Source organism: Apteryx mantelli, chromosome 3 (genome assembly GCF_036417845.1).
Source record: "Apteryx mantelli isolate bAptMan1 chromosome 3, bAptMan1.hap1, whole genome shotgun sequence".
NCBI classification, from domain to species: Eukaryota; Metazoa; Chordata; class Aves; order Apterygiformes; family Apterygidae; genus Apteryx; species Apteryx mantelli.
The window spans coordinates 68,518,082-68,538,869 of NC_089980.1; the positions used below are offsets into that span (position 1 = coordinate 68,518,082).

At 39.3% G+C, this 20,788-nt stretch overlaps 1 protein-coding gene across 1 annotated transcript in view; it reads right to left on the reverse strand.

The window, feature by feature from the left end:
• IPCEF1 (interaction protein for cytohesin exchange factors 1) overlaps positions 1-19,968 on the reverse strand; it is a 41,185-nt gene extending 21,217 nt beyond the window's left edge. Inside the window, exons 1-6 of the mRNA XM_013943526.2 lie at positions 19,945-19,968; positions 19,048-19,084; positions 18,197-18,366; positions 7,033-7,106; positions 4,129-4,200; positions 847-908 (exon numbers count right to left, since the gene is read on the reverse strand). Coding sequence (XP_013798980.2) covers positions 847-908; positions 4,129-4,200; positions 7,033-7,106; positions 18,197-18,366; positions 19,048-19,084; positions 19,945-19,968 — 439 coding nt within the window. The remainder of the gene's footprint in view (positions 1-846; positions 909-4,128; positions 4,201-7,032; positions 7,107-18,196; positions 18,367-19,047; positions 19,085-19,944) is intronic.
• Between the last annotated feature and the right edge of the window lie 820 nt (positions 19,969-20,788).

A 20,788-nucleotide genomic window follows, 5' to 3' on the forward strand; every position in this document is an offset into this window, starting at 1 on the left:
TTCTTCATAATGCCTGTTTCTTCAAAATCTGAGCAGTTCTAAAAAAGGCACTGAACCAGTACTCCAGAAATGGAGAGTCAAAAGCCCATAAAAAGATACGTATTCCTCAGGTCAAAGTTCATCCCAGGTTTGCTAAGGGGCAGTTCATAAAACTAACCGTAGTGCTTTTAGCTCTAAACTAGTTCTAAACATGCACATCTTCACTAGCAGCTCTACCAAGCACTGTGACAAATGACTCTGTCCTCAACCGATATTTGTGATTTGGGTGCAGGTATTGACCTCCAAAAAAGTTCTATTATGTCAGTGTGCAAATTAGGAAATCTCTTTTAGGAGACTAGGCTTTTAAAATTAGTCATTCCACAGTTAACTCTTGGGCTTGGCTGGAAAGGAAATTGTACACTTCAGCAGCCCTGCAGGCATTGCTGCTCTTGGAATCCCCAAAATTGGAGGGGACATTTAGGGACACATCTACATTGCACAAGATGTTCCCAGGCTAGCAAGCTCCCAGCTCATAACACAACTCCTGTAATATAACTTACAAACTCAAAACCCAAGTAGCACAGCTGTTTCTCTTTGTACTTTGTGGGTTAGCCAGCCAGCAAACTGCCAGATGGTAGTTACACATCCATCAGAAGGATCGGAGCATCTCTATAAGCTGCTCACCAGTGTTTCTTTAACTATGGTTAGCCTGTACTGAGTCAGTGTGGTGCCTCTGAGCTCAGTAGGTAGACTCAAGTTTACTATTTAAAACAAAGAAAATGGGTGACAAAAATTCAGCGCAGCAAAAACCTTGCCATGCAAAAAACATTACGTAGATACATACTAAAACCATGGTCCGAAACATACCTTCTTCATTCTTCCCATTGGATGCCTGAGGGTCTACAGCCATCCCCAGCTTACTTAGCCACCTGTGTTAGAGGGAATACATTGTTAGAGATATTTACATTCTGTACTGAAACAGTTTTGCTCCTTTCAGATGTGTTCCATATTACCATATCTATTTTGGTTAACCTGAAGTCTAAATGTCAGCGTTTCTTTCTATTTCTTAGAGCACCTTCTAAAGAGACACCAGTTACCTGAATGCTAATATTCCCATTCCTCATACAAACTGTGGATGGCACAGCTGCCCTTAGAAGCAGAAATGCACTAAGCAGCTCACAGGTCCATCTTTTAATAGGTAATAGACAGTTTGTAAGACTACCTAGAATTTTCTTTTTCTAAACTGCTTCTATACATTGATTTCTGAACCAGTGACATAATCAAGTACTACAGCAAACTATTCATACTTCTCAGTTATATAGCCCTTGTGTTCTTCTCAGGCTTCATGTGGTAAGCCACGACTAGCTGACTAGGATGTCATCTTTTCCTAATCCTCAGAAAAGCAGTACTAATAACCAAGGATCCACATTTGTGGAAGCTAAAGGAAAAGTATCTGTGCTATAACAAAATGTCACTGGCTTAGTCGTGCTGTTAAGGTGTCATCTCTCAGATGAGATGAAGCAAAAGCAATAAGAGCCATTAAACATGATGTCAGTTGTCCTGGCCAAAGCTATTATAGGACAATATAAGAAGAGCCATATAAACCCAACTTTCTGACCATTATGCATGGCTTTCTTCAAATCCCTGTGCACTTCTGGTTTTAGTAAGTCTTACTTCCTGTGTTGCTTTTGAGCTATTAACAATTTTTCATTTCTCTTCCTAGGTGGCTACATTTGTCTAATGCTTGAAACAATCCCTGGATATACTTTTTGTATATTGTGTTTGCTTATAGGTCATTCAGATCTATCCAGGTTTTAAGAAACTAACAACTAAAAAAGCTCTAGACCTTCAAATTAAAACTCAAGGCCTAAATAGTGAACACAGGAAGAAGGCCAGGAGTTAAGATTCATAACTCTGAGAAACTGTTGCATCTGATCTTGTTCCTACTGAAGCAATGGGAAATTTGCCAGTTAGATCAGTGGCAATATAACTGGATTTTTAGTCTGCAATATGAACAATAGAAGCACATAATAATTCAAGAAATCAAAGCGTCATTCCTGTAAGAGTGGATTTATTATTGACTTTTTTTAAACAGAATTTGAACAGAAGATATTTTTAATCAAAAATAAAAATAAAAATAAACAAAAGAAAAGGGTTGCTAAGAAACCCAGGACTTCTTTAAGCACAAGGTCAGACAGCTCACTAGTAAAGGCATGCAACTGGCCAGGTAAATGCATGCAGCTAGCCAGCACGCATTTGCTTTTCATATGTGCATGACTATGGCAAATACATGCTAAATTAACGAAACAAATGACTGTATTAATAAGCCCACTGTTGATTTAATAGATATATGCATGAAGAGTTACAAAAGGTCATGACCTATCAAACATTTATGCACACAAGTAACTTGACACACATGAATGCCCCAGTGAGTTCAGTGGAACCACTCACATGCATAAGTATTTGCAGGACTGGAGCCAAAAGAACAGATGTCTTTTAGTCTGTTTTGACATATGCGTGAGTATGTGTGTACTTTATGTATTAAATGTACGTATTTTATATTTTGCCAAGTAAAACATCATCGGTTACAATGCTGAGGAATTAGTACTAGTGCAGTATAGTGCAAGATGCTCTAACGCTAGGCTACCTAGCTTTAAACCCGAATGAAATTTACTTGAAAAGTGGAGTTTAAAGAAAATCGTTCTCAGGGTGTAAGGGCTGGGACACCTGCATAGATTTCAATCACTCACTCACATGAGACTAAACATTTCAAAAGTGTCATTAAGACTCTGAAGATCTCCAGCTGGGCTCCAAACTGGCTGTTAACACTCGCGTGTCCTCCATTAGATCTACTTTTTCCTTTTCCTTGTGCTTATATCCTTCCCTCTCATGTCTCAACAATGGTTGCTTTCTCTACAGAAATATTTCTGCCCAGTGGTCGCTCGGTCTTGGTGTTCCTCAGCCCATCTGCTTTAAGGACTTCCCACTCTACTCAGGAGCCCTGGGAAGAAACACAGCTATACAGAAAAGGATGGTTATTTCCCCATCAACAAGCTCTACACTTCTCCAAGTTGCAAAGGGCAACATATTGCTACATGTATGTATCTACAGAATATAGATTTATAAATATATACCCATATTTGTACAGTATTGTAGATCTATCTATAATATAAGTACTTTTCTACATCCATAGCTATTTCAGAAGGTCACACACATTCTCCTCACCTCTCTCCTTTTCCTTTGTGGTAAATGTGTGTCAAGTCTCGTATTTATAGATGGAAAGAAGACTAAAAGGTCTATGAAGGTTCTCATAGAGGTGACCAACTGAGTCAGTCTCTTCCCTTTTAAATTATGCTGCTTTGTATTTGAGTTTTGGCCATTTAATGCACTGTGAACAGCCTACAATTTGAATCAGTAAAGACAAAGAAGATATCAGATGCATATAAATCAGCCAAAACTAGCAAGTAAAATCTGTTTCTGATAGCTCAGTGGTTTCTAAAATGGCAAAACTCATACCCAGTTTTACTTTCTTTCATTAACAACCACATGAATAAGTTGTTGTTCCTATGGACATTTGTGAAAAGAAGAATGATCCTGGCACAAGGATCATTTAATTGCAATATAGTTTGGCAGAGAAATAAATGCTTATTTACATTAAAGAAGCAGCTCTTTATATCTAACTACCTTGTTAACTGACATAGTCCTAGGTCATTTCTGGAATAAAAGTATATTATACTTTTCCCTCTCTCCTTTCTTCCCTTACTCCTCCCAAGGTGCTGAAATTGCTATCAAGTCTTGACACCTCTTTAATGGAAAGAGATTTATACCTGCAAATTTGGAGAAGACTAATATCAAAATTAGGCTAATAACAAGATTCTGATTTCAACTTTAATTAGTGAACAAATATTCCATTTCTAATATCTTACAGAAAAATCTTCAAGTTACCAGAACATACAGCAATAGAATAAGATGTTCAACTTGAATTAGAAGTAGTTACCTTCTATATAATAACTAGAAAACAAAAAAAGATTTAGTAACTTCTAGAATAACTTTGTCAACAACTGCTTGACAGTGAGAGTATGAACTTTCAAAGAGTGAGTGTTCTAAGATGTGAGACAGGATGAAACATGGTCATTCGCTTTTACTTACGTGTTCATTTCCAGAACATTTTCTGCTGCAAAATAAAATGTCTTGATCTGTGGGTGGCTGATCTTAATAGCACTTTAAGAAAAGAAAAATAAAAGATGTATGAAGAAAACTAGTTTACATAAGAAAAAAATAGCTAAATGAATTATTTAAAATATTTATTCACTCCATCATACTAATCTGGATCAGCTTATCCATCCAAATAGTTCTTTCCTTAAAACTCAAGTCCATTTTAAACTCATTTCATAGACCAAACATTATACAAAGGGTATAAAGTACAGAAACAAAAAAGGAAGGAATAAAGAATAAAACAAAGACCTTCATTATGCCATTATATAAATCCACTGTGTAACCACATCTTGAATACTGTGTGCAGTTTTGCTTCCCTCATCTCAGAAAGGATAAAGTAAATCTGAAAAAGGTTCAGAGAAAACAACAGGGATGGTCCAAGATACGGAACAGCTCCCATGAGTGATTAATCAGATTAAGACCCTACAGCATGAAAAACTGATGGTTGAGGGAAGGGAGAGATAAAATCATGAATGGCATGCAGAAGGTGATTAGGGACTGGCTCTTCCCTGTCTTTTCTGATGTAAGTTTTAGGATGCAAAGAGGCAATTAAGTGGCAGGTTTGAAACAAACAAAACGGAGGTACTCCACACACCAAAAGTTATGTCCCACAGCTCCAACTCAGGACATTCTGGATGCTGTTAAGAGACGCTTAATCTATTGAAATTGGTGGAAAAGAAGTCCACCAGAAGTTAATAAATACACAGGCCTACTTATGGCTCAGGAAGCTTCTGATCAGTAAATTGTTCAAAGCTTAGAGGAGCAGTTTAAGGAAATAACCAAATATGTTTTATCTACTCTTTTACTCTTTGCTAAACATCTGCTTTTGGCCACTTTGGAAGGAAGGATACTAGGCAAGATGGACCTGGTCTGATCCAGTGTGCTTGTTCTTAACACTGCCTTGAGAGTGGAGCACCAACTTTGAAAGAACATTTTCAGCTTAAATATCAACTGACATAAGAAACCACATTTCTTATATGCAGTTCTACCATACTAACATTGTTTTGAAGCTGCTCCTTCCAGTGGCAAAGGGGAAAGAAAAGGGGAAATTTACTTATGCTCTCCGAATGATACCAACTGCTTTCTAGCTTGCCAGCAACTGATCGTGCTTGGAAGTGCACAACATAGAAGACATGTCAGGAAAAAAAAGGCAGGTTGAGCTCCTTTAGGAACCAAACTTCTCACATCCCAGGAATCCACCCTTGGTCCTTGTATCCTTTTGCCACAATACCCAGCCTTCTACCAAAGCACAGCAGAGGCTCTCTTGAGTGAAAGACAATAGGGTCCATAGAGATGGGGGCTGTTGTAAGCAGTTGAAAAGTTAATACCATCAATTCCAACTATTAATTGGAATATGTAAAATTAATTGATCTCTGACTCCCTACTGTTTCCATATTTTAAAAAGTCATCAACAACAATGAATGACAGAAACTGAAACTAGCCAATTGAAATATTCTGGCATTGCATAACAGAAGAAAAGGTTTCAAGTTTTCCTGTACTGACTGGCAGATTTCCCATGATGCCTGATCAGTTCTGATGGTAGGTATGTCACTTCAATAATAAGACATCATACACTGCTTTTGAATTAAATATTTTCCCTGCATTGATATGAGTTTTCTTTATATTGAAAATAAAGCCAAAAAAGATCCTCAATCTATAATGATTATAACCAGAAAAATACCCTTTCCAGTTTATCAACATCTATCTTGAACTGCAGACCCTAAAACCAAATATTTTATTATGATAATAATCACATTTCTGGTGATTTATAGCCATACATTAACCTGTTAGTCTCAGCATCACACTATGCTTTAGTTGAATATCTATCAGTAAGACTTTTCAGAGTCTTTAAAATGTAGTCTCCAGTCCTGAGATTGTGTGGCTTCTCTTTTTTATTCCTTGTTGTATGAATTTACATTTGTCCTGTGGAAGCATACAGTATTTGACTGGGACCCAGCTAATCAAGAAGCCCAGATCGGTCCTTGCAAGTCTCCTGATTTACTCAACCCCAAGTAAGTGATGATCATGTGTTTTCTTCCCGGTCACTGGCAGCCAACAGCTACAGAAGTCAATGGCAACATTTGCTTCTGGTTTTGTGTTGTGACTCAACAGCATTTCCTCTGAGAAAACCAAATGGACCTCCCCATATTCAAAGCATCTGGGCCCTTTTCTTTGAGAACTCAAGCCCACAGTTAATCTCAAGAATGCCTACAGCTAACCTCAGCATGAGGACAGAGCAGAAGAAAGAAGGCTTTCTCTTAGGGCCAGAATAAAAATGATGTCGAGCTTTGTAACTTGGAACACCAGCAATACCCCTCCAAACCCTTGAAGTGTACTCAGAAGCAGCTGGAAGCCGATGATACATATGGAGTTTGGAGAGAATATTTTGAAATGTTTACGCTGCTAAACAAAGTTGTCATTCCCTGCACAACTGGAGGTTTCAAGTACAGCCCAAAGTCAGTTGCACCACAGCAGTCTAAAGAATAATCCCAGCTCAGAGGGAAGCAGCATCATTTGCCTCACTTGACCTCCCTACTAAGAGAAGGCATCTAAGATAGACTATTTCCTATTTGTCAACGGTGAACAAAGAAAAAGCTTTTGGCTTAATAATTTTTTTTTTGAATTGTCATTTTAGCAGACTATAAGAACATATCTGGTACAGAATTTTCAAAAATATTTTTGCAATAGGTTTTTCCTTCAGTAGCTCAATTAATATCTCATTATTCATACATGAGAAAAGCTCCCCACAGCCTCATTGTCAGGCACTACTAAGAATCAAGTCTTTGCAACCTTGCAGAAATCTGTTCATTCAAAACTGGGGCCAAAAGACAAACTTACTGCTTTTTCTTGCATTCAGTTGCTCGGTCCACACTGAAGTCTGGAAGTCTGATAAATCCTTCTGCTTTTTCAGCCTGCAATTAAAAAAAAATCCCCACATTAACCAATTGTTAAGCACTACAGTTTTCTAGTTTACTAGTGTTTAACATGTGAGTATTTGTTTTTGACAGCTTTTTATACTGTGTAAATATATTCTCAGCACCATGGAGGCAGATTAACACACAATTTTTTGGCTGATATTGGGGAACAAGAAATATTCCTACACCAGCTACTATTTATGCAGGTACTGGACACTAGAAAGCCACCACTTCTGTCTGTGCAAATGGTGGGATGTAAGCACAGGATTTGCTGTACACCTCCAAATATCAAAAAGCTTAGAAGAGGAAGGATCCTCACCTCATAAAGAGCATTGAGGTAGATTCCCCCTCCTGCCCACCCCAAAGCATGTGCATCAGAGTACCCTTATCTAGGATTCATGATTAGTCAAAAGTCTAGTCCAGAGTCTGAAATTGTCAAGGGCAAAATTTAAATTTGGGTCAAACCAGGACTAAAAGCAGCAAGGAGGTGGAGGAACCCAGTTCCTGTGTTGCAATCACTGATCACACAACATACTTCAACCTGCCTGGATGCGATCCTGTGCAGCGTGCTCTAGGTGACCCTGCTTGAGCAGGGGGGTTGGACAAGATGATCTCCAGAGGTCCCTTCTAACCTCAACCATTCTGTGATTCTGTGAAAGAGATCAGCCAGGCTTTCTGTGCATACCATGGAAAATGACACTATTAAACTCTCTAAAAACAGAAGCCTCCCAAAAGAGATAAACAATATAAGATCAGAAACAATAAGGATTATGTCATCCTTTCAGGTCTGGCTTTCACACACAAGCTCAGAGGAGCAAGTATTTAATCCAAGACATTATATACTATGCGTACGTATTATACAGATGCATAACAACAACACAGAAAATTATGTTCTGTGTATATTTGAAAAATACATGTCTGTTTTCCCAGGCTGCTGGTGCCAGCAACTGTAGGTACCTGATTTGTGGGCAGAATTAGATCAAGGAAAAATGTCTTGTAAGAGCCCTGTATTATCCAAATGGAATTCATAAATTCTTCTCTTGAGAGAGGCTGGACAAGTGAATTGGTAAAGCAATAGCAAGTGGACTTCTGTGCTGGACTAGCAGCTATCCCATGCTATTCCATTTAACAAATACAGCATTTGAGAACTGAAAGACAAAGGAGTTTGCTTTCTGCAGTCAGTACCCAGACACATAGGGAAAAAAAAGAGATTTCATGGCAGGAAGCTCTATCAGTTTGCTTGTGAAGAGTGGTGAGTGATATACACCCTCAGTGCAGCAAAGTGAATTCAAAAGTGCACTAAATCCAAGAGAGAGGTGGAGGAAGGTCTCCCCTGGATAACAACTAACACAGAACACCTCATAGGCTTGCTTATATACGCCTATATGTAAGTGAGGCTGAGGAGACAAAGGCTGCCTCCACCCCACTACTTGAAAAGTTGCCACTGCCAAGGGACAGTCCTGGACAGCTGAGCTCCCTTGTTAAACAGTACCAACCTACCCCAGATGGCTTTGGCCACCCAAATTATCATTCCCCCTCAAAATTTGCAGACATGGTTCAGTAGATAACAAAAGCTAGAAGGCCATTTCAAGTGGACTGTTTAGATGTGAGATTAAATGCAGATTTAGCTCCTTTTTTTGGAGGGGAGAGAGATTCATGCGTATTGACATCGCTGTTCTGTGTTAGCTGGACTCTGATAAAAAGTGGTACCAGAAATACTAAAGTTACTAGTTAGCCTCACATCCCTGCTGTCTGTAGCTGAAATCTTTTCCATACTGTATCTGTTTTCATTCACCTGGACCTCCTGATCAGACACAACAGACTCCTAAGAGGAGCAATAATGTAGCATATAATATGATGAAAAACTGTGCTTTCCAAAATATGGAAATTTTTCATTCCTGAATTGCTTCTTTATTGCTCCCAGACCCTACCCCTAGCTACATTAAAATTCTGAAAATGTACATTCAGTTAAAGCAGGTAAAATATACAAAACAATTACAAAGAGTGAGGCTAAATGAAGATGACTGACAGCATCTCAAGTCACGTTATGCATGAATACGAACATCTATAAAAAGATGCTCATCGAGTCAAGTCTTAGAGATTTATACTTTCACACATTAAAGCTCAGAAAATTGAAATATGGATAGAGGATGGATATTTCAATGGGTGGCTTCCCAGCACCTCTGCATATCTGTTCTTTGGTATACAGTAAATCACAGTGTAACCATCATTCCTCCAGTTTACATGCATTAAATATTCATATGAGTAGTTTATATTTTGCATGTTCACCAGTACCAGTTTTGGTAGCTCCAGGACAAAAAAAGTCGTGGAATTTTTTTGATTTTTTTTCTTTCAATACAGAAGAAACAGTGATGTTCACCAGCATCTGAACTGAAAAAAACTTTGATTTTACAACCTGTCTTCATTTGTACAGAAAGCTACCTATTTGCTATTGTGGATTTTAACGTTCTCTGATTATATTTGTACCTGTCAAACATTTTTTGAGACTGGCTTGAGGGCACTTTTGTTTCCATTCTACAAATCAGAATTTAGTAAGTCTAAACAGAGACAACATACCAATTGTCTAAAGAAAAGAGAAAAGTAACAAGCTAAAATTTCAAAAACTCTTACATATATAAAATATTTCAATCAATTAGATCTTAAGCTAATATTTCCATCCCAGATCCATAGTACAACAAATATATAGGTGTGAATAAATAGGTAGGGGGAAGTAAATGAGAAGTTCTGTTCATGGGCTGCTTATTGTACTAGAGATAGAGAATGTACTATTGTGGATTTCTGTACCAAAAAGGGTGGTCATGTCCTGGGCTGAGTACTGTAAGCAGACTGGAATTATTGTTTGGTTCCCAAGATGAGTCTACAAACACCAGAGACCAACCTTAAAAAAGCAGTTCATGTGGTATCAAAGCCATTATTATACACACTACTGGATGAGAAATATATACAATGCCATTGTTTCTCTACAATATCAATATGTCCAACATAAAAAAAAAAAAAAAAAAGAGAGAGATTCAGAAGACCTCTTGGAAAAGAATATACCTGGGCACCTTCTCGCCCACATACCAGTGAACGCATGCCTTAGATATGTAAGCCATCAGGTGGATAACAATTTTTTTTTATTTTGGGGGGGGGGGGAGAGGAGAGAGGGGAGGACCTTATATGTTACGATTACAATAACAGTTCAGATAGATAGTCAGTTTTATCTATTGGAGCATTAGCCATTGATCTCGACTGCACCCTTTAAACTGTTTAGGATGCTGCACAGACACTTACAAGGAGATAAGTCCATAAAACACCATCTCTCTCTGCTGTCAATGCAGTTTCACTTTATACAACTACCTGAATATTCATTGGGTTCCTGAATCATTAGGACCCAATAACCCAGTGTAGGGACACTCACCTGGGATAGTCCCACCAATGTGGAGGTGGGAACTTGGACCTGAATCACTGACATCGCCAATGTGCATCTAAATTTGAGGACTACTCTTTAATTTGCTCATGGAAATAGATCTATAGGCATTGATTTCAGTAATTTACATTTACCAATTGAAAATGTTTTACTGTAGAGAACTCTCCAGAGTTTTTATGCAGTAACCTGGCACATTCAAGTTGGTAAAAGGTGTTGCTGAATGCATCACTCTCAGGCTTTATATTAATTCTATCAGTGATTACCCCCTCCATGTTAATTTATAAGTAAAGTTTAATGTTTCTTTTTATATACGAAAGAAAGGAGGGATGTTAATGGTGTGAATTTTAGGAACCATGCCTCCTTTAAAAAAAAAAAAAGCATCATTAGTATGCACCCCAAATGTGCTATCTATATAACAGAAAGCAGGATTTTGATGGATATGTAGTTCCCTAAGTATCAGACAAAAGGAAGGAGGAAAAAAAAGGAAAAGAAAAGCATAACAGTAAAACCTTACAAGTGTCATTGCAGTCAAAAAATGGAATTCCAAAATAAACACTATGAACAGAACATGTGGAAGTCATCTTCACAGTCATTCTTGAGGTAAAAATGGCATTTAAGACACTGAAAGTGTATAGAAGTCCTAAATATTTTCTCTTCTCTGAAATATTATCTTTAATGCAATGTTCAATATGCTATTATTTAACTCATGCATTTCAGTCAAGCTTCCTTCAGATTTCGTTGCAATGTCATAAAATAGCCCTAAAAATTAGATTAAAAGAACTTTGAACTGGTTCCTATTTAGTCATAATATTTAAAAGAATAAACTGTTACATCTTGTGGTTTTTATGCAGGTTAGCCTAACATATAAATCTGTACTTTTTGCTTTGCCGACTGTAAGAAAATAATTTCAATAATAACAACTGTCTCTGCAAATACTTGGGGCACAGAAAACTAACCACTTTTTGACAAAAGATTTTTCACATAAAAAAAATCAAAGATATTTATGAAATAAAATGGAGGAAATCAATGAAAAAGGTTAATGACTTTTTTTTTTTAGCTTGCCTCAATACACTGTATAAATTTTGTGGCTTTTGGAGTTTTATTAAATCATTTAATAATTATTTTTCAATGTTTAAAGTGACTGTAATGATACAGAAAGATTTAAAAAAAAATTAGCGCTGTAAAGTGAAAATCTCCAGATACTGTGGAACAGCTCCAATCTGCAATTCAAGGTATTCCTGATAGTTTCATCACACTGTTTCGGCACTGCCCCCAGAAGACCCTGTGAATGTTGGAGGAGCAGTTCAGTGCTCAAACCTATTTAGTCTTTTTTCTCTCTGACAAGTACACCAGTGAGGCAATCCAAAGAACTGTGGATAATCTGTGTAACATGTTGGACCAGAGGTCCCTGAAGCCCTCAGCAAAGTCAGCAGACATCAGTGACTTTTTATCACTCATGCAGCCAGTTACTAAAGTCAAAGGTGAAAGGTTTTTGTTCTAAAAGACTGCAATTATCATACAGCTTCTGGCAAAGACGATGGAGTGAGAAACACAATTTAAATGCAGTGAATGAGAATAAAAAAACAACAAAGATAAATAGTGACAGTAGATCACAGCCTGCATCCCTTTAATTTTATATTTCTTTTTAGCTGAATCCCCATGACAACCATCATTAACATATCCTGCAAAACTATAGGATTCCAACCGTACTGGTAAAACACAGCCAAGTTATCCAACAAAAGAATAAAGATCCACAAGTCAGAGCAGACTAGTGCTTTGCCCCTTTCCAACCAACACTATTCACATTTTTGCAACAAGCATGAAATGAGAGGCTCAAGAGTGGTGCATCCCTATGAGTAGGAAGTCAAGCAAAGGAGGTAGGAGACCTGCATGGATGAGCAAGGAGCTCCTGGCAAAACTCAACCAGAAGAAGGAAGTATACAGAAAGTGGAAAGGGGGACAGGCCACTTGGGAGGAATATAGGAACGTTGTCAGAGTATGCAGGGATGCAACAAGGAAGGCTAAGGCCCGTTTGGAATTAAATCTGGCTAGAGATGTCAAGGACAACAAGAAGGGCTTCTTCAAATACATCAGTAGCAAGAGGAAGGCTAGGGAAAATGTGGGGCCTTTGCTGAATGGGGTGGGTGCCCTGGTGACGAAGGATGCAAAGAAGGCAGAGTTACTGAATGCCGCCTTTGCCTCAGTCTTTACTGCTCAGGCCAGCCCTCAGGAACCCCAGACCCTGGAGGCAAGAGAGAAAGTCTGGAGAAAGGAAGACTTTCCCTTGGTGGAGGAGGATTGGGCTTGAGACCATTTAGGCAAACTTGACACCCACAAATCCATGGGTCCCGATGGGATGCACCCATGAGTGCTGAGGGAGCTGGTGGATGTTATTGCTAAGCCACTCTCCATCATCTTGGAAAGGTCATGGAGAACAGGAGAGGTGCCTGAAGACTGGAAGAAAGCCAGTGTCACCCCAGTCTTCAAAAAGGGCAAGAAGGAGGACTCAGGGAACTACAGGCCAGTCAGCCTCACCTGCATCCCTGGAAAGGTGATGGAGCAGCTCATCCTGGAGGCCATCTCCAAGCATGTGGAGGACAAGAAGGTGATCGGGAGTAGTCAGCATGGCTTCACCAAGGGGAAATCATGCTTAACCAATCTGATAGCCTTCTGTGATGGAATGACTGGCTGGGTAGATGAGGGGAGAGCAGTGGATGTTGTCTACCTCGACTTCAGCAAGCCTGAAGGGGTCAGTACTGGGTCCAGTCTTGTTCAACTTCTTCATCAATGACCTGGATGAAGGCACAGAGTGCACCCTCAGCAAGTTTGCTGATGATACAAAACTGGGAAGATACCCCAGAGGGCTGTGCTGCCATTCAGAGAGACCTGGCCAGGTGGGAGAGGTGGGCAGAGAGGAACCTCATGAAGTTCAACAAAGGCAAGTGCAGGGTCCTGCACCTGGGGAGGAATAACCCCCTGCACCAGTACAGGTTGGGGGTTGACCTGCTGGAAAGCAGCTCTGCGGAGAAGGACCTGGGAGTGCTGGTGGACACCAAGTTAAGCATGAGGCAGCGATGTGCCCTTGTGGCCAAGAAGGCCAATGGTATCCTGGGGTGCATCAGGAAGAGTGTTGCCAGCAGGTCGAGGGAGGTGATTCTCCCCCTCTACTCAGCCCTGGTGAGGCCCCATCTGGAGTACTGCGTCCAGTTCTGGGCTCCCCAGTACAAGAGGGATGTGGCACTACTGGAGCAAGTACAGCGAAGGGCTACAAAGATGATTAGGGGACTGGAGCATCTCTCTTATGAGGAAAGACTGAGAGAGCTGGGCCTGTTTAGCCTGGAGAAGAGAAGGCTGAGAGGAGATCTTATCAATGTGTACAAGTATCTGAAGGGAGGGTGTCAAGAGGATGGAGCCAGACTCTTTTTAGTGATGCCGAGCAACAGGATGCGAGGCAACGGGCACAAACTGAAACACAGACGCTTCCATCTGAACATGAGGAAAAACTTTTTCACTGTGAGGGTGACAGAGCACTGGAACAGGTTGCCCAGAGAGGTGGTGGAGTCTCCTTCTCTGGAGATATTCAAAACATGCCTGGACGCAATCCTGTGCAATGTGCTCTAGGTGACCCTGCTTGAGCAGGGGGGTTGGACTAGATGATCTCCCGAGGTCCCTTCCAACCTCAGCTATTCTGTGATTCTGTGAGAGAGTAGTCCAGTGTTACACATGCTGATCTTCCCCCTCCACCCCTCTTCGCATGCAGAAGTACTGATTCACTCAAGGGTTTCAGTATGAGTGGTCCAGCATCAGTCTCCTCTTTAAACGCTTGTTTTCAAGACAGCTGTCTATATAGAACAGTACTAAAAAGAGGAAAACAGACACTAACAAAGAGCAATTCTCCAAGGAGTCTAGTGTTCCTGAATGCACCCCAAAAAGTCTGACAGTTTGAATTTATTTCCTAAAAGTTTTTGTGTTTCCATTGCAAAACCAACCCTTCTTTGTTTCCATCTAGCCCAAATGGTTTCCCTTCCCCAGACTGGGGGTATGTCTATGTTTCAATAAAACTTTCCCTGTCCCATTTGTAAGCATACCCATGTTTTACAGAAAGAGCAAGTATACATGGAGAAAAGCTTCAGAGTAGTCTATCGAAGCCCACTGACACTGCCCTGGCTTCACTACTCTCAGGACCTCAGCTAGCTAGTTTAAAGCTCTTCTGCATTTACCTGTCTGCCCTGGTTTGCTTTCAGTATATGAGAAGCTTGACTCTCAGGTTGTCTGCTATTAATGATCCTTCTCAGCATTTTATTATTTTTTTCACAATGTATTTTGTGTTAAGTTGAAGGAACTATTGTCTGTAAGTGTCACCAGAAGTATCCTATATTGCTTCCTCCAATCTGCCTGGTGTGAAAGATCCAGAACCGGAGTGATCTGAAGGCAAATTAAATCAGAGCAACAGAAACTTCCAGAGCTTTAGAGGCCTTAAGACAGACTTCATCAAGAACATGATGTCAGTTGAGGTTACCTACCGAAATCTGGAATAATGCATGTTCAGTTACAAATTCCACCCACTTCCTATTTTCCTCCAGCTCCATTAGAAAAAAAAGGTTAGGTCCAGCACCCTGCTGTTGCTATGCTACAGTTGCCAGTGTCTGGCTGACTGCGTTTCTACACCATGGTTAACAAAACATTCTTGTTTCTTACAATAGTGAAACTGGTCAGACAGATCTACAAGTGTAAACTGACTTGATACATTCACCTGACCTCAGCCCAAGTCCACCATTACCAACCTTCACTTCAATATCTAAGAGGGCCTGTCATAGGACTCCTCCTCTGAAGGCAACGGAACAGCAGACAGTATTAAAACCAGGCTTATATAGAAGTAAAAACAAGTATCAAGCAAGCCAGTGAATATATCACTGCTATATCTGCTTCATAAATCTGGAGGCAAAAATATTTGTGAAAATACATGGGTCAAATTCATCTCAAATATAACTCCATGAGCTGTACTAAACATGGTTGTGGGCTAATCAATTTAAGTGAGTGTATCTTAACAAAGAACACCTCCCCTTCTTTCAACACCCCATAGTTACTGTGATTCTGCAAACTGCCTGAATCTAGGTTTATGCAGAGGCTGCACTTTAAGTTGTCCAAAGAAACCTCAGTTTTGTTATATAAAATTGTGCATGAGTCTGCAGAAGTTGAAAGCAAAAAAGTGCTACCAGCTAGTTTGTTTAAAAAGAAGTACTGCAATAGGTGAAAAGTCAGGGGCTGACACAAGCCGAGTGTCTTGAAGTTGGATGAGCTCTTTAGAGCCAAGTGTATGAAATAAATCGGAATGAGGCTGCTGCCCATTCTTCAACCCTGTTTATCATGGGGTACTCAGGGACAACAGGAGAGCGGGTATGGACTAAAAGAATGAGTTCACCTGACTGGCAAATGCTGTCTAGGAGCACTGGGACCTGCCATGACCAGGACTTCTCTGGATCTTGAGAGAGGAATTTAGCCAGACCACAAAAAGCAAGGGAAGGAGAAGACTTTGCATATCCCCCTGGTCCCAGCCTTCTCCTCCTGTAATGCAAATTTGCCTAATCTTGCCTCATTTTTTCCCAGCCTGATTACTCCTCAGAACAATTTCTTTCTGACACTTTTCATCTCTAAAAGGCCTGATTAGCCAGCCAGCTTACCTTTCATAACACTGCTTGGCCAGACTGGCAACTTCAAGCAGAGATTTAAAACAGCCAATGCTAATACAAGTTTGCAAGCTATTAGTGTGACTGACAAGTATCTGTCAGTCCATGTCTTTCAAGCAGAAATATTGCAAGCATTGGAAAAACAAGGCTTTCTCTCTCTCTCTCTCTCTCCTTTTTCTATTTCTTTTCTTTCTCTTCACGTGTGTATTTGACTTGGTCTTGAAAGGAAGCTTCATCAGACTACCACAACACCACAAAAAAACAGCCCAAGACCAGCGGAGTTAATATTTTCACTTTTCCCCCAAAAGAACGGTACTGTCTTTAAATGTCATCTAAGAAAAGTCAGTTAAAGTTTTTATCCTGTTAAAAATAAACTCTACCCACAACTGAAAGGAACACAGTGGATACTGCATACCTGACAAGTTTTATTTCATATTTTATATTTTTTATGATTTTAACTATTTTATTTGGATCTTGAATGAAAAGGCTAGTAAGAAATTTTATGGGCATTATTGGAATAGACATAAACCAGTGGAAAAAATTCAGATTCCATTTAATTTGTTAAAATGTTGGAAGAGTGAATAAAGGTTTCATTAATCTTTCATTCTGAGCTGGGCCTGGGACACTCTGATATCCAAAGCAGCCTATTGCATTTAGAAAACCTGATAACCATTCACAATTCCACACTGAAGCTGCTGGTTGTTAGTATCCCCTAATCCTCTGAAATCCCCAGTTCTGGGCTCTGTCAATCCATCATTAAAATATGATAGGAGCTTTTGTGCTAGATTACTGGGATGTAGCAGTGCAAGCAAGGGAAGTGAATAATTATGTCTGAATCTTCCTAGCATGTGCGAGGCACCGTCTCTGCCCCATCAAGCAGAGCCATAGCAAACAGCCCGGAACACATTCAGCTGTTCCCTAGGACCCACTATTACTTTGCACTCAGCCATAACCTTTCATTAAAAATCCAGGTAGAACGTCTGCAGTGCCCTAGATGACAGTCTGAGTGAGGATTGTCAGCTGTGGAGATAGTCATCTGGAAAGGGGATTAAAGAGTTACCCTGGATTCCATTTCTGCTTTCTCACCACATCGGTTTTTTTTTCCCCTTTTTGGTTCTTAATTCCTAGTTTCTTCAGCTGATTACAGAAATTCAGGGACTGCTGCTCTTTATCTTGGACTATTTGCCACTCACACATTAAGTGGTTATGTATGCCAGCTGTCCTGGGGAAAGCTCATCTTCTGAACAGAAAACTGGACCTTGAATTGAAAACAGTGTCCTTCTGCAAATTTGACTTTTAGCCCCGATTCATCACAGCAGGAAGTTAAAAATCAGCAGAATGCAAGAACCTTTAATTAAAATGCCCTGGAGGAGACATCAGTAAGACCAAGAGTGAAATAATCACAAACTGCCAAAACTGCAATGTTCATACTTGCAACCCTATCAGTTCAAATGGTAACAAACAAACAAACAAACAAATAAATGAAATTAAAATCAAAATTAAAAAAAAAAAGAAAACAGATGAAGCTGAAGGTGGAAGGCTTGGAGGGAGAGAGACTTCTGAAAATTAATTGCATTAGAAGTGAAGAAGTGTTCCTATTTTGAATCTTGATAGCAAGTGTCTGTAGACTGCCCAACCCAGGAAAACCTTTCCCAGATTCAAATGCCAAAAGAGCAGTTGAAACGCTCTGAACTGAATGCTCTGAATGCCTGAGAAGAGCAGCTCTTCAAACAGCAGAACAGACAAGTTAACATTTTACAAGTACTTACTGAACTAGAAAACAGTTTTCTGCATGTTTCACATTCACACAGACAGTTCTCAGATCATAAGATATATCAGGGCTGAGAAATAAATCCAGACATTTGTACTTCTCTAGGGTATATTTAAATTGTGCCCCCAACTCCTTTTTTCTCAGTGCCAGCAGATCCCGTTTAATCAGCCACCCAGAGCCGGATGGACACTGTACTCACCAGCTGACTGCTGTACCAATACAGCGATGACTCCTTCAGCACACACCAGAACTTTTTCCATTTGTTGCCAATGAAAGCTCCTTTTTCCTTCTTTTTGTAGAGCCATCCTTGGCAATCGGCTTGTCCCAGCTCTTTACATGATATCCTCCGTCGGCTCATTATAAAGAACCCTGTGCCATTTAAAATACAGTGTTTTGCTTGTTTAAAAGTACATTACCAGAAAAGATTTTACTGCCAATTAAAGATATCAACCTTAGCTAGCGATCTTAAGAGTCACCCAAGCATATCTTAAAATATACTTAGAAGTCACGCAGTTTTATAATGCTGTAAATTCATTTGAGAAGGCATTCTGATGCATAAAAACAAAAGTAAGCTATAGATAATGCAGATACTGATTAATGCTAAGATAACCACGGATAGAGATGATATGACTTTTTGTAAATTAAAAATATATCCTCTGATCCTTTTAAGAGAAGCATGCATACATTGCCCTTCACACAGCTGCACTGAAAAAACAATACATCTATTTAAGTCACAGCTAGAGAAAACTATTATGCCAAGTACATGAAAACCACTAACGTGTGTGTGTGTATGTGCATGTATCTGTCTGATTCTACTTCACTGATTTCCAGCTTTGAATCAATTAACATACCACAAGGATTTAGTCCAAAGGAACAGCACGTTGTCATTTTTTTTCAGAACTGGTGCAAAAATCAGCGGAGTTTAAAAGCAATCTTCCACCAGCTAAGAAGCATTTTAAAACCCTCACCCTCCCAAGAACAAGACACACTAAGAAAATAACAAAAGAGGAACCCAGAAAAGAAAAGAAAAAAAAAAAAATCACTCATTACCTTGACTTTTCTTTTTTGCCTTCTGACGCAAGGGAACCTGTAAGAAATGCAGGAAGGAAAGAAAAGAGGAAATTTCAGATTGTGTTGCAACATTTGTGTAGAAAGGGGAGGGGGAAGCTAGAGAAGGACGTGGTGGTGATGTTGGTGGTATATGCAGGATGGAAACGCATAACGCACTCACAGCTGAAAGGACGTTTGTAGCTGAAGCATAAAATGTGTTAATTAAAATTGATGTATATGTAGTTGAACAAGAGCAAACGTAACTCTATTATACGTGTGTCTATCCACTAGTGCTTCCTGTTTCACACCCACGAGCAGCTTCTACGCTATGTTTGCCTGAATTGTATTCTGTGTTTAGAAGTTAAAAAAAATAAAAGTTAGGACTCCAATATTTTAATTTTCATTACACTCCATGAGGGGGAATTACAAACGTGGAGAGATTAAAAGCTCACATCAGGCATTTTATTGTCCTTTAGCACATTCTAAGCACTCCTAAAAAAGGAAATAAATTGTATTTTCCACTTGTTTTCAAATTAGTACAGAGAGTGTATTTCCCCCTACATGAGTAAGAGTTTCATAACGTTTGTAAAAGAAAAGTAACCAAAAAAAATGCAAACTTGGCAGATTATCCTAACAGTAATACATAAATATGCCAGAAGATTGCCATGCAATATATATGAATTTTAATTACTGTAAAAATAACATACTTGAATTATATTTACTCATTTGCAGTATACATAGAAAATATTTCATCCCACATAAATGTATAGAAAATGAAACTAAAACAGAAGACCAGGGACCAAAAAAGAGGGCATTAGATATCTAACGTCTGGGTTTTAGGCTAAACTCTCCCTAGACAAGCTGGCTAGTTGCATGATTGTGGACCAAATACTTTACCTCTCCTTGCCTCAGCCTTTCCATCTCTAGCATGGGAACAATATCATTTACCTTTTTTATTTTTAGGAAGATTTTGAGACCTCCGGATGACATATACTGGATACAGAGGACTTATAATTTAATGTGCTTGGCCACAATGTTGCTATGCAAAGCTGGTAGCTACCCGATTCACTGCAGAGCTACGTTATGAACATCCCTAATGTATTTTCTCTACATGACCAGCCAGCTTTTAAGGAAAACATAAACTTATTTCATAATATTTTTTGAAGGATTTGGTGGCTCTTTTCACAGGTGAATTAAAGGTGAATAAAGCTACACCATCTGGAAACAATAATAAAAGAAACCACTATCATCAATATTTACAAAAGCTAGAACATTCTCTATCTAGTTATCTTTGTAGCATGTATCAGAGTGCAGAACTGTGTATCACAAAGACTTGTGCTTATCTGGTGCTTATTTGAGATGACCTGCACAACACACTTGTGGGAGGCTTTACCAGGAATGAATAATCCCAAACTCCTGCTTAATCATCATGTATTCGTTCTTTCATTTGCTCTTTTTTTTTTTTTTTTTAATTCTGTCACGGCCTGTCTCTCTCAGTCTATTCTCCATGACAACAGACAAAGAAAAGCAATGAGAAAACAGATCAGTTATACTGGAGTCTCTGATATTTCCCCATCAAAAAAGCCTCTCTTTTTCTTCATTCAATTAAAGTAATGCCTTATTTAGGACCCATGGAAAGAAAATACAGCTTTCATGAATCAATGGGTCATGCTGTCACTAATCACTTTTGTCTAGAGCTGCCAAGGTGGCATTAAGAAACACAAATATGAATCAACTCTCC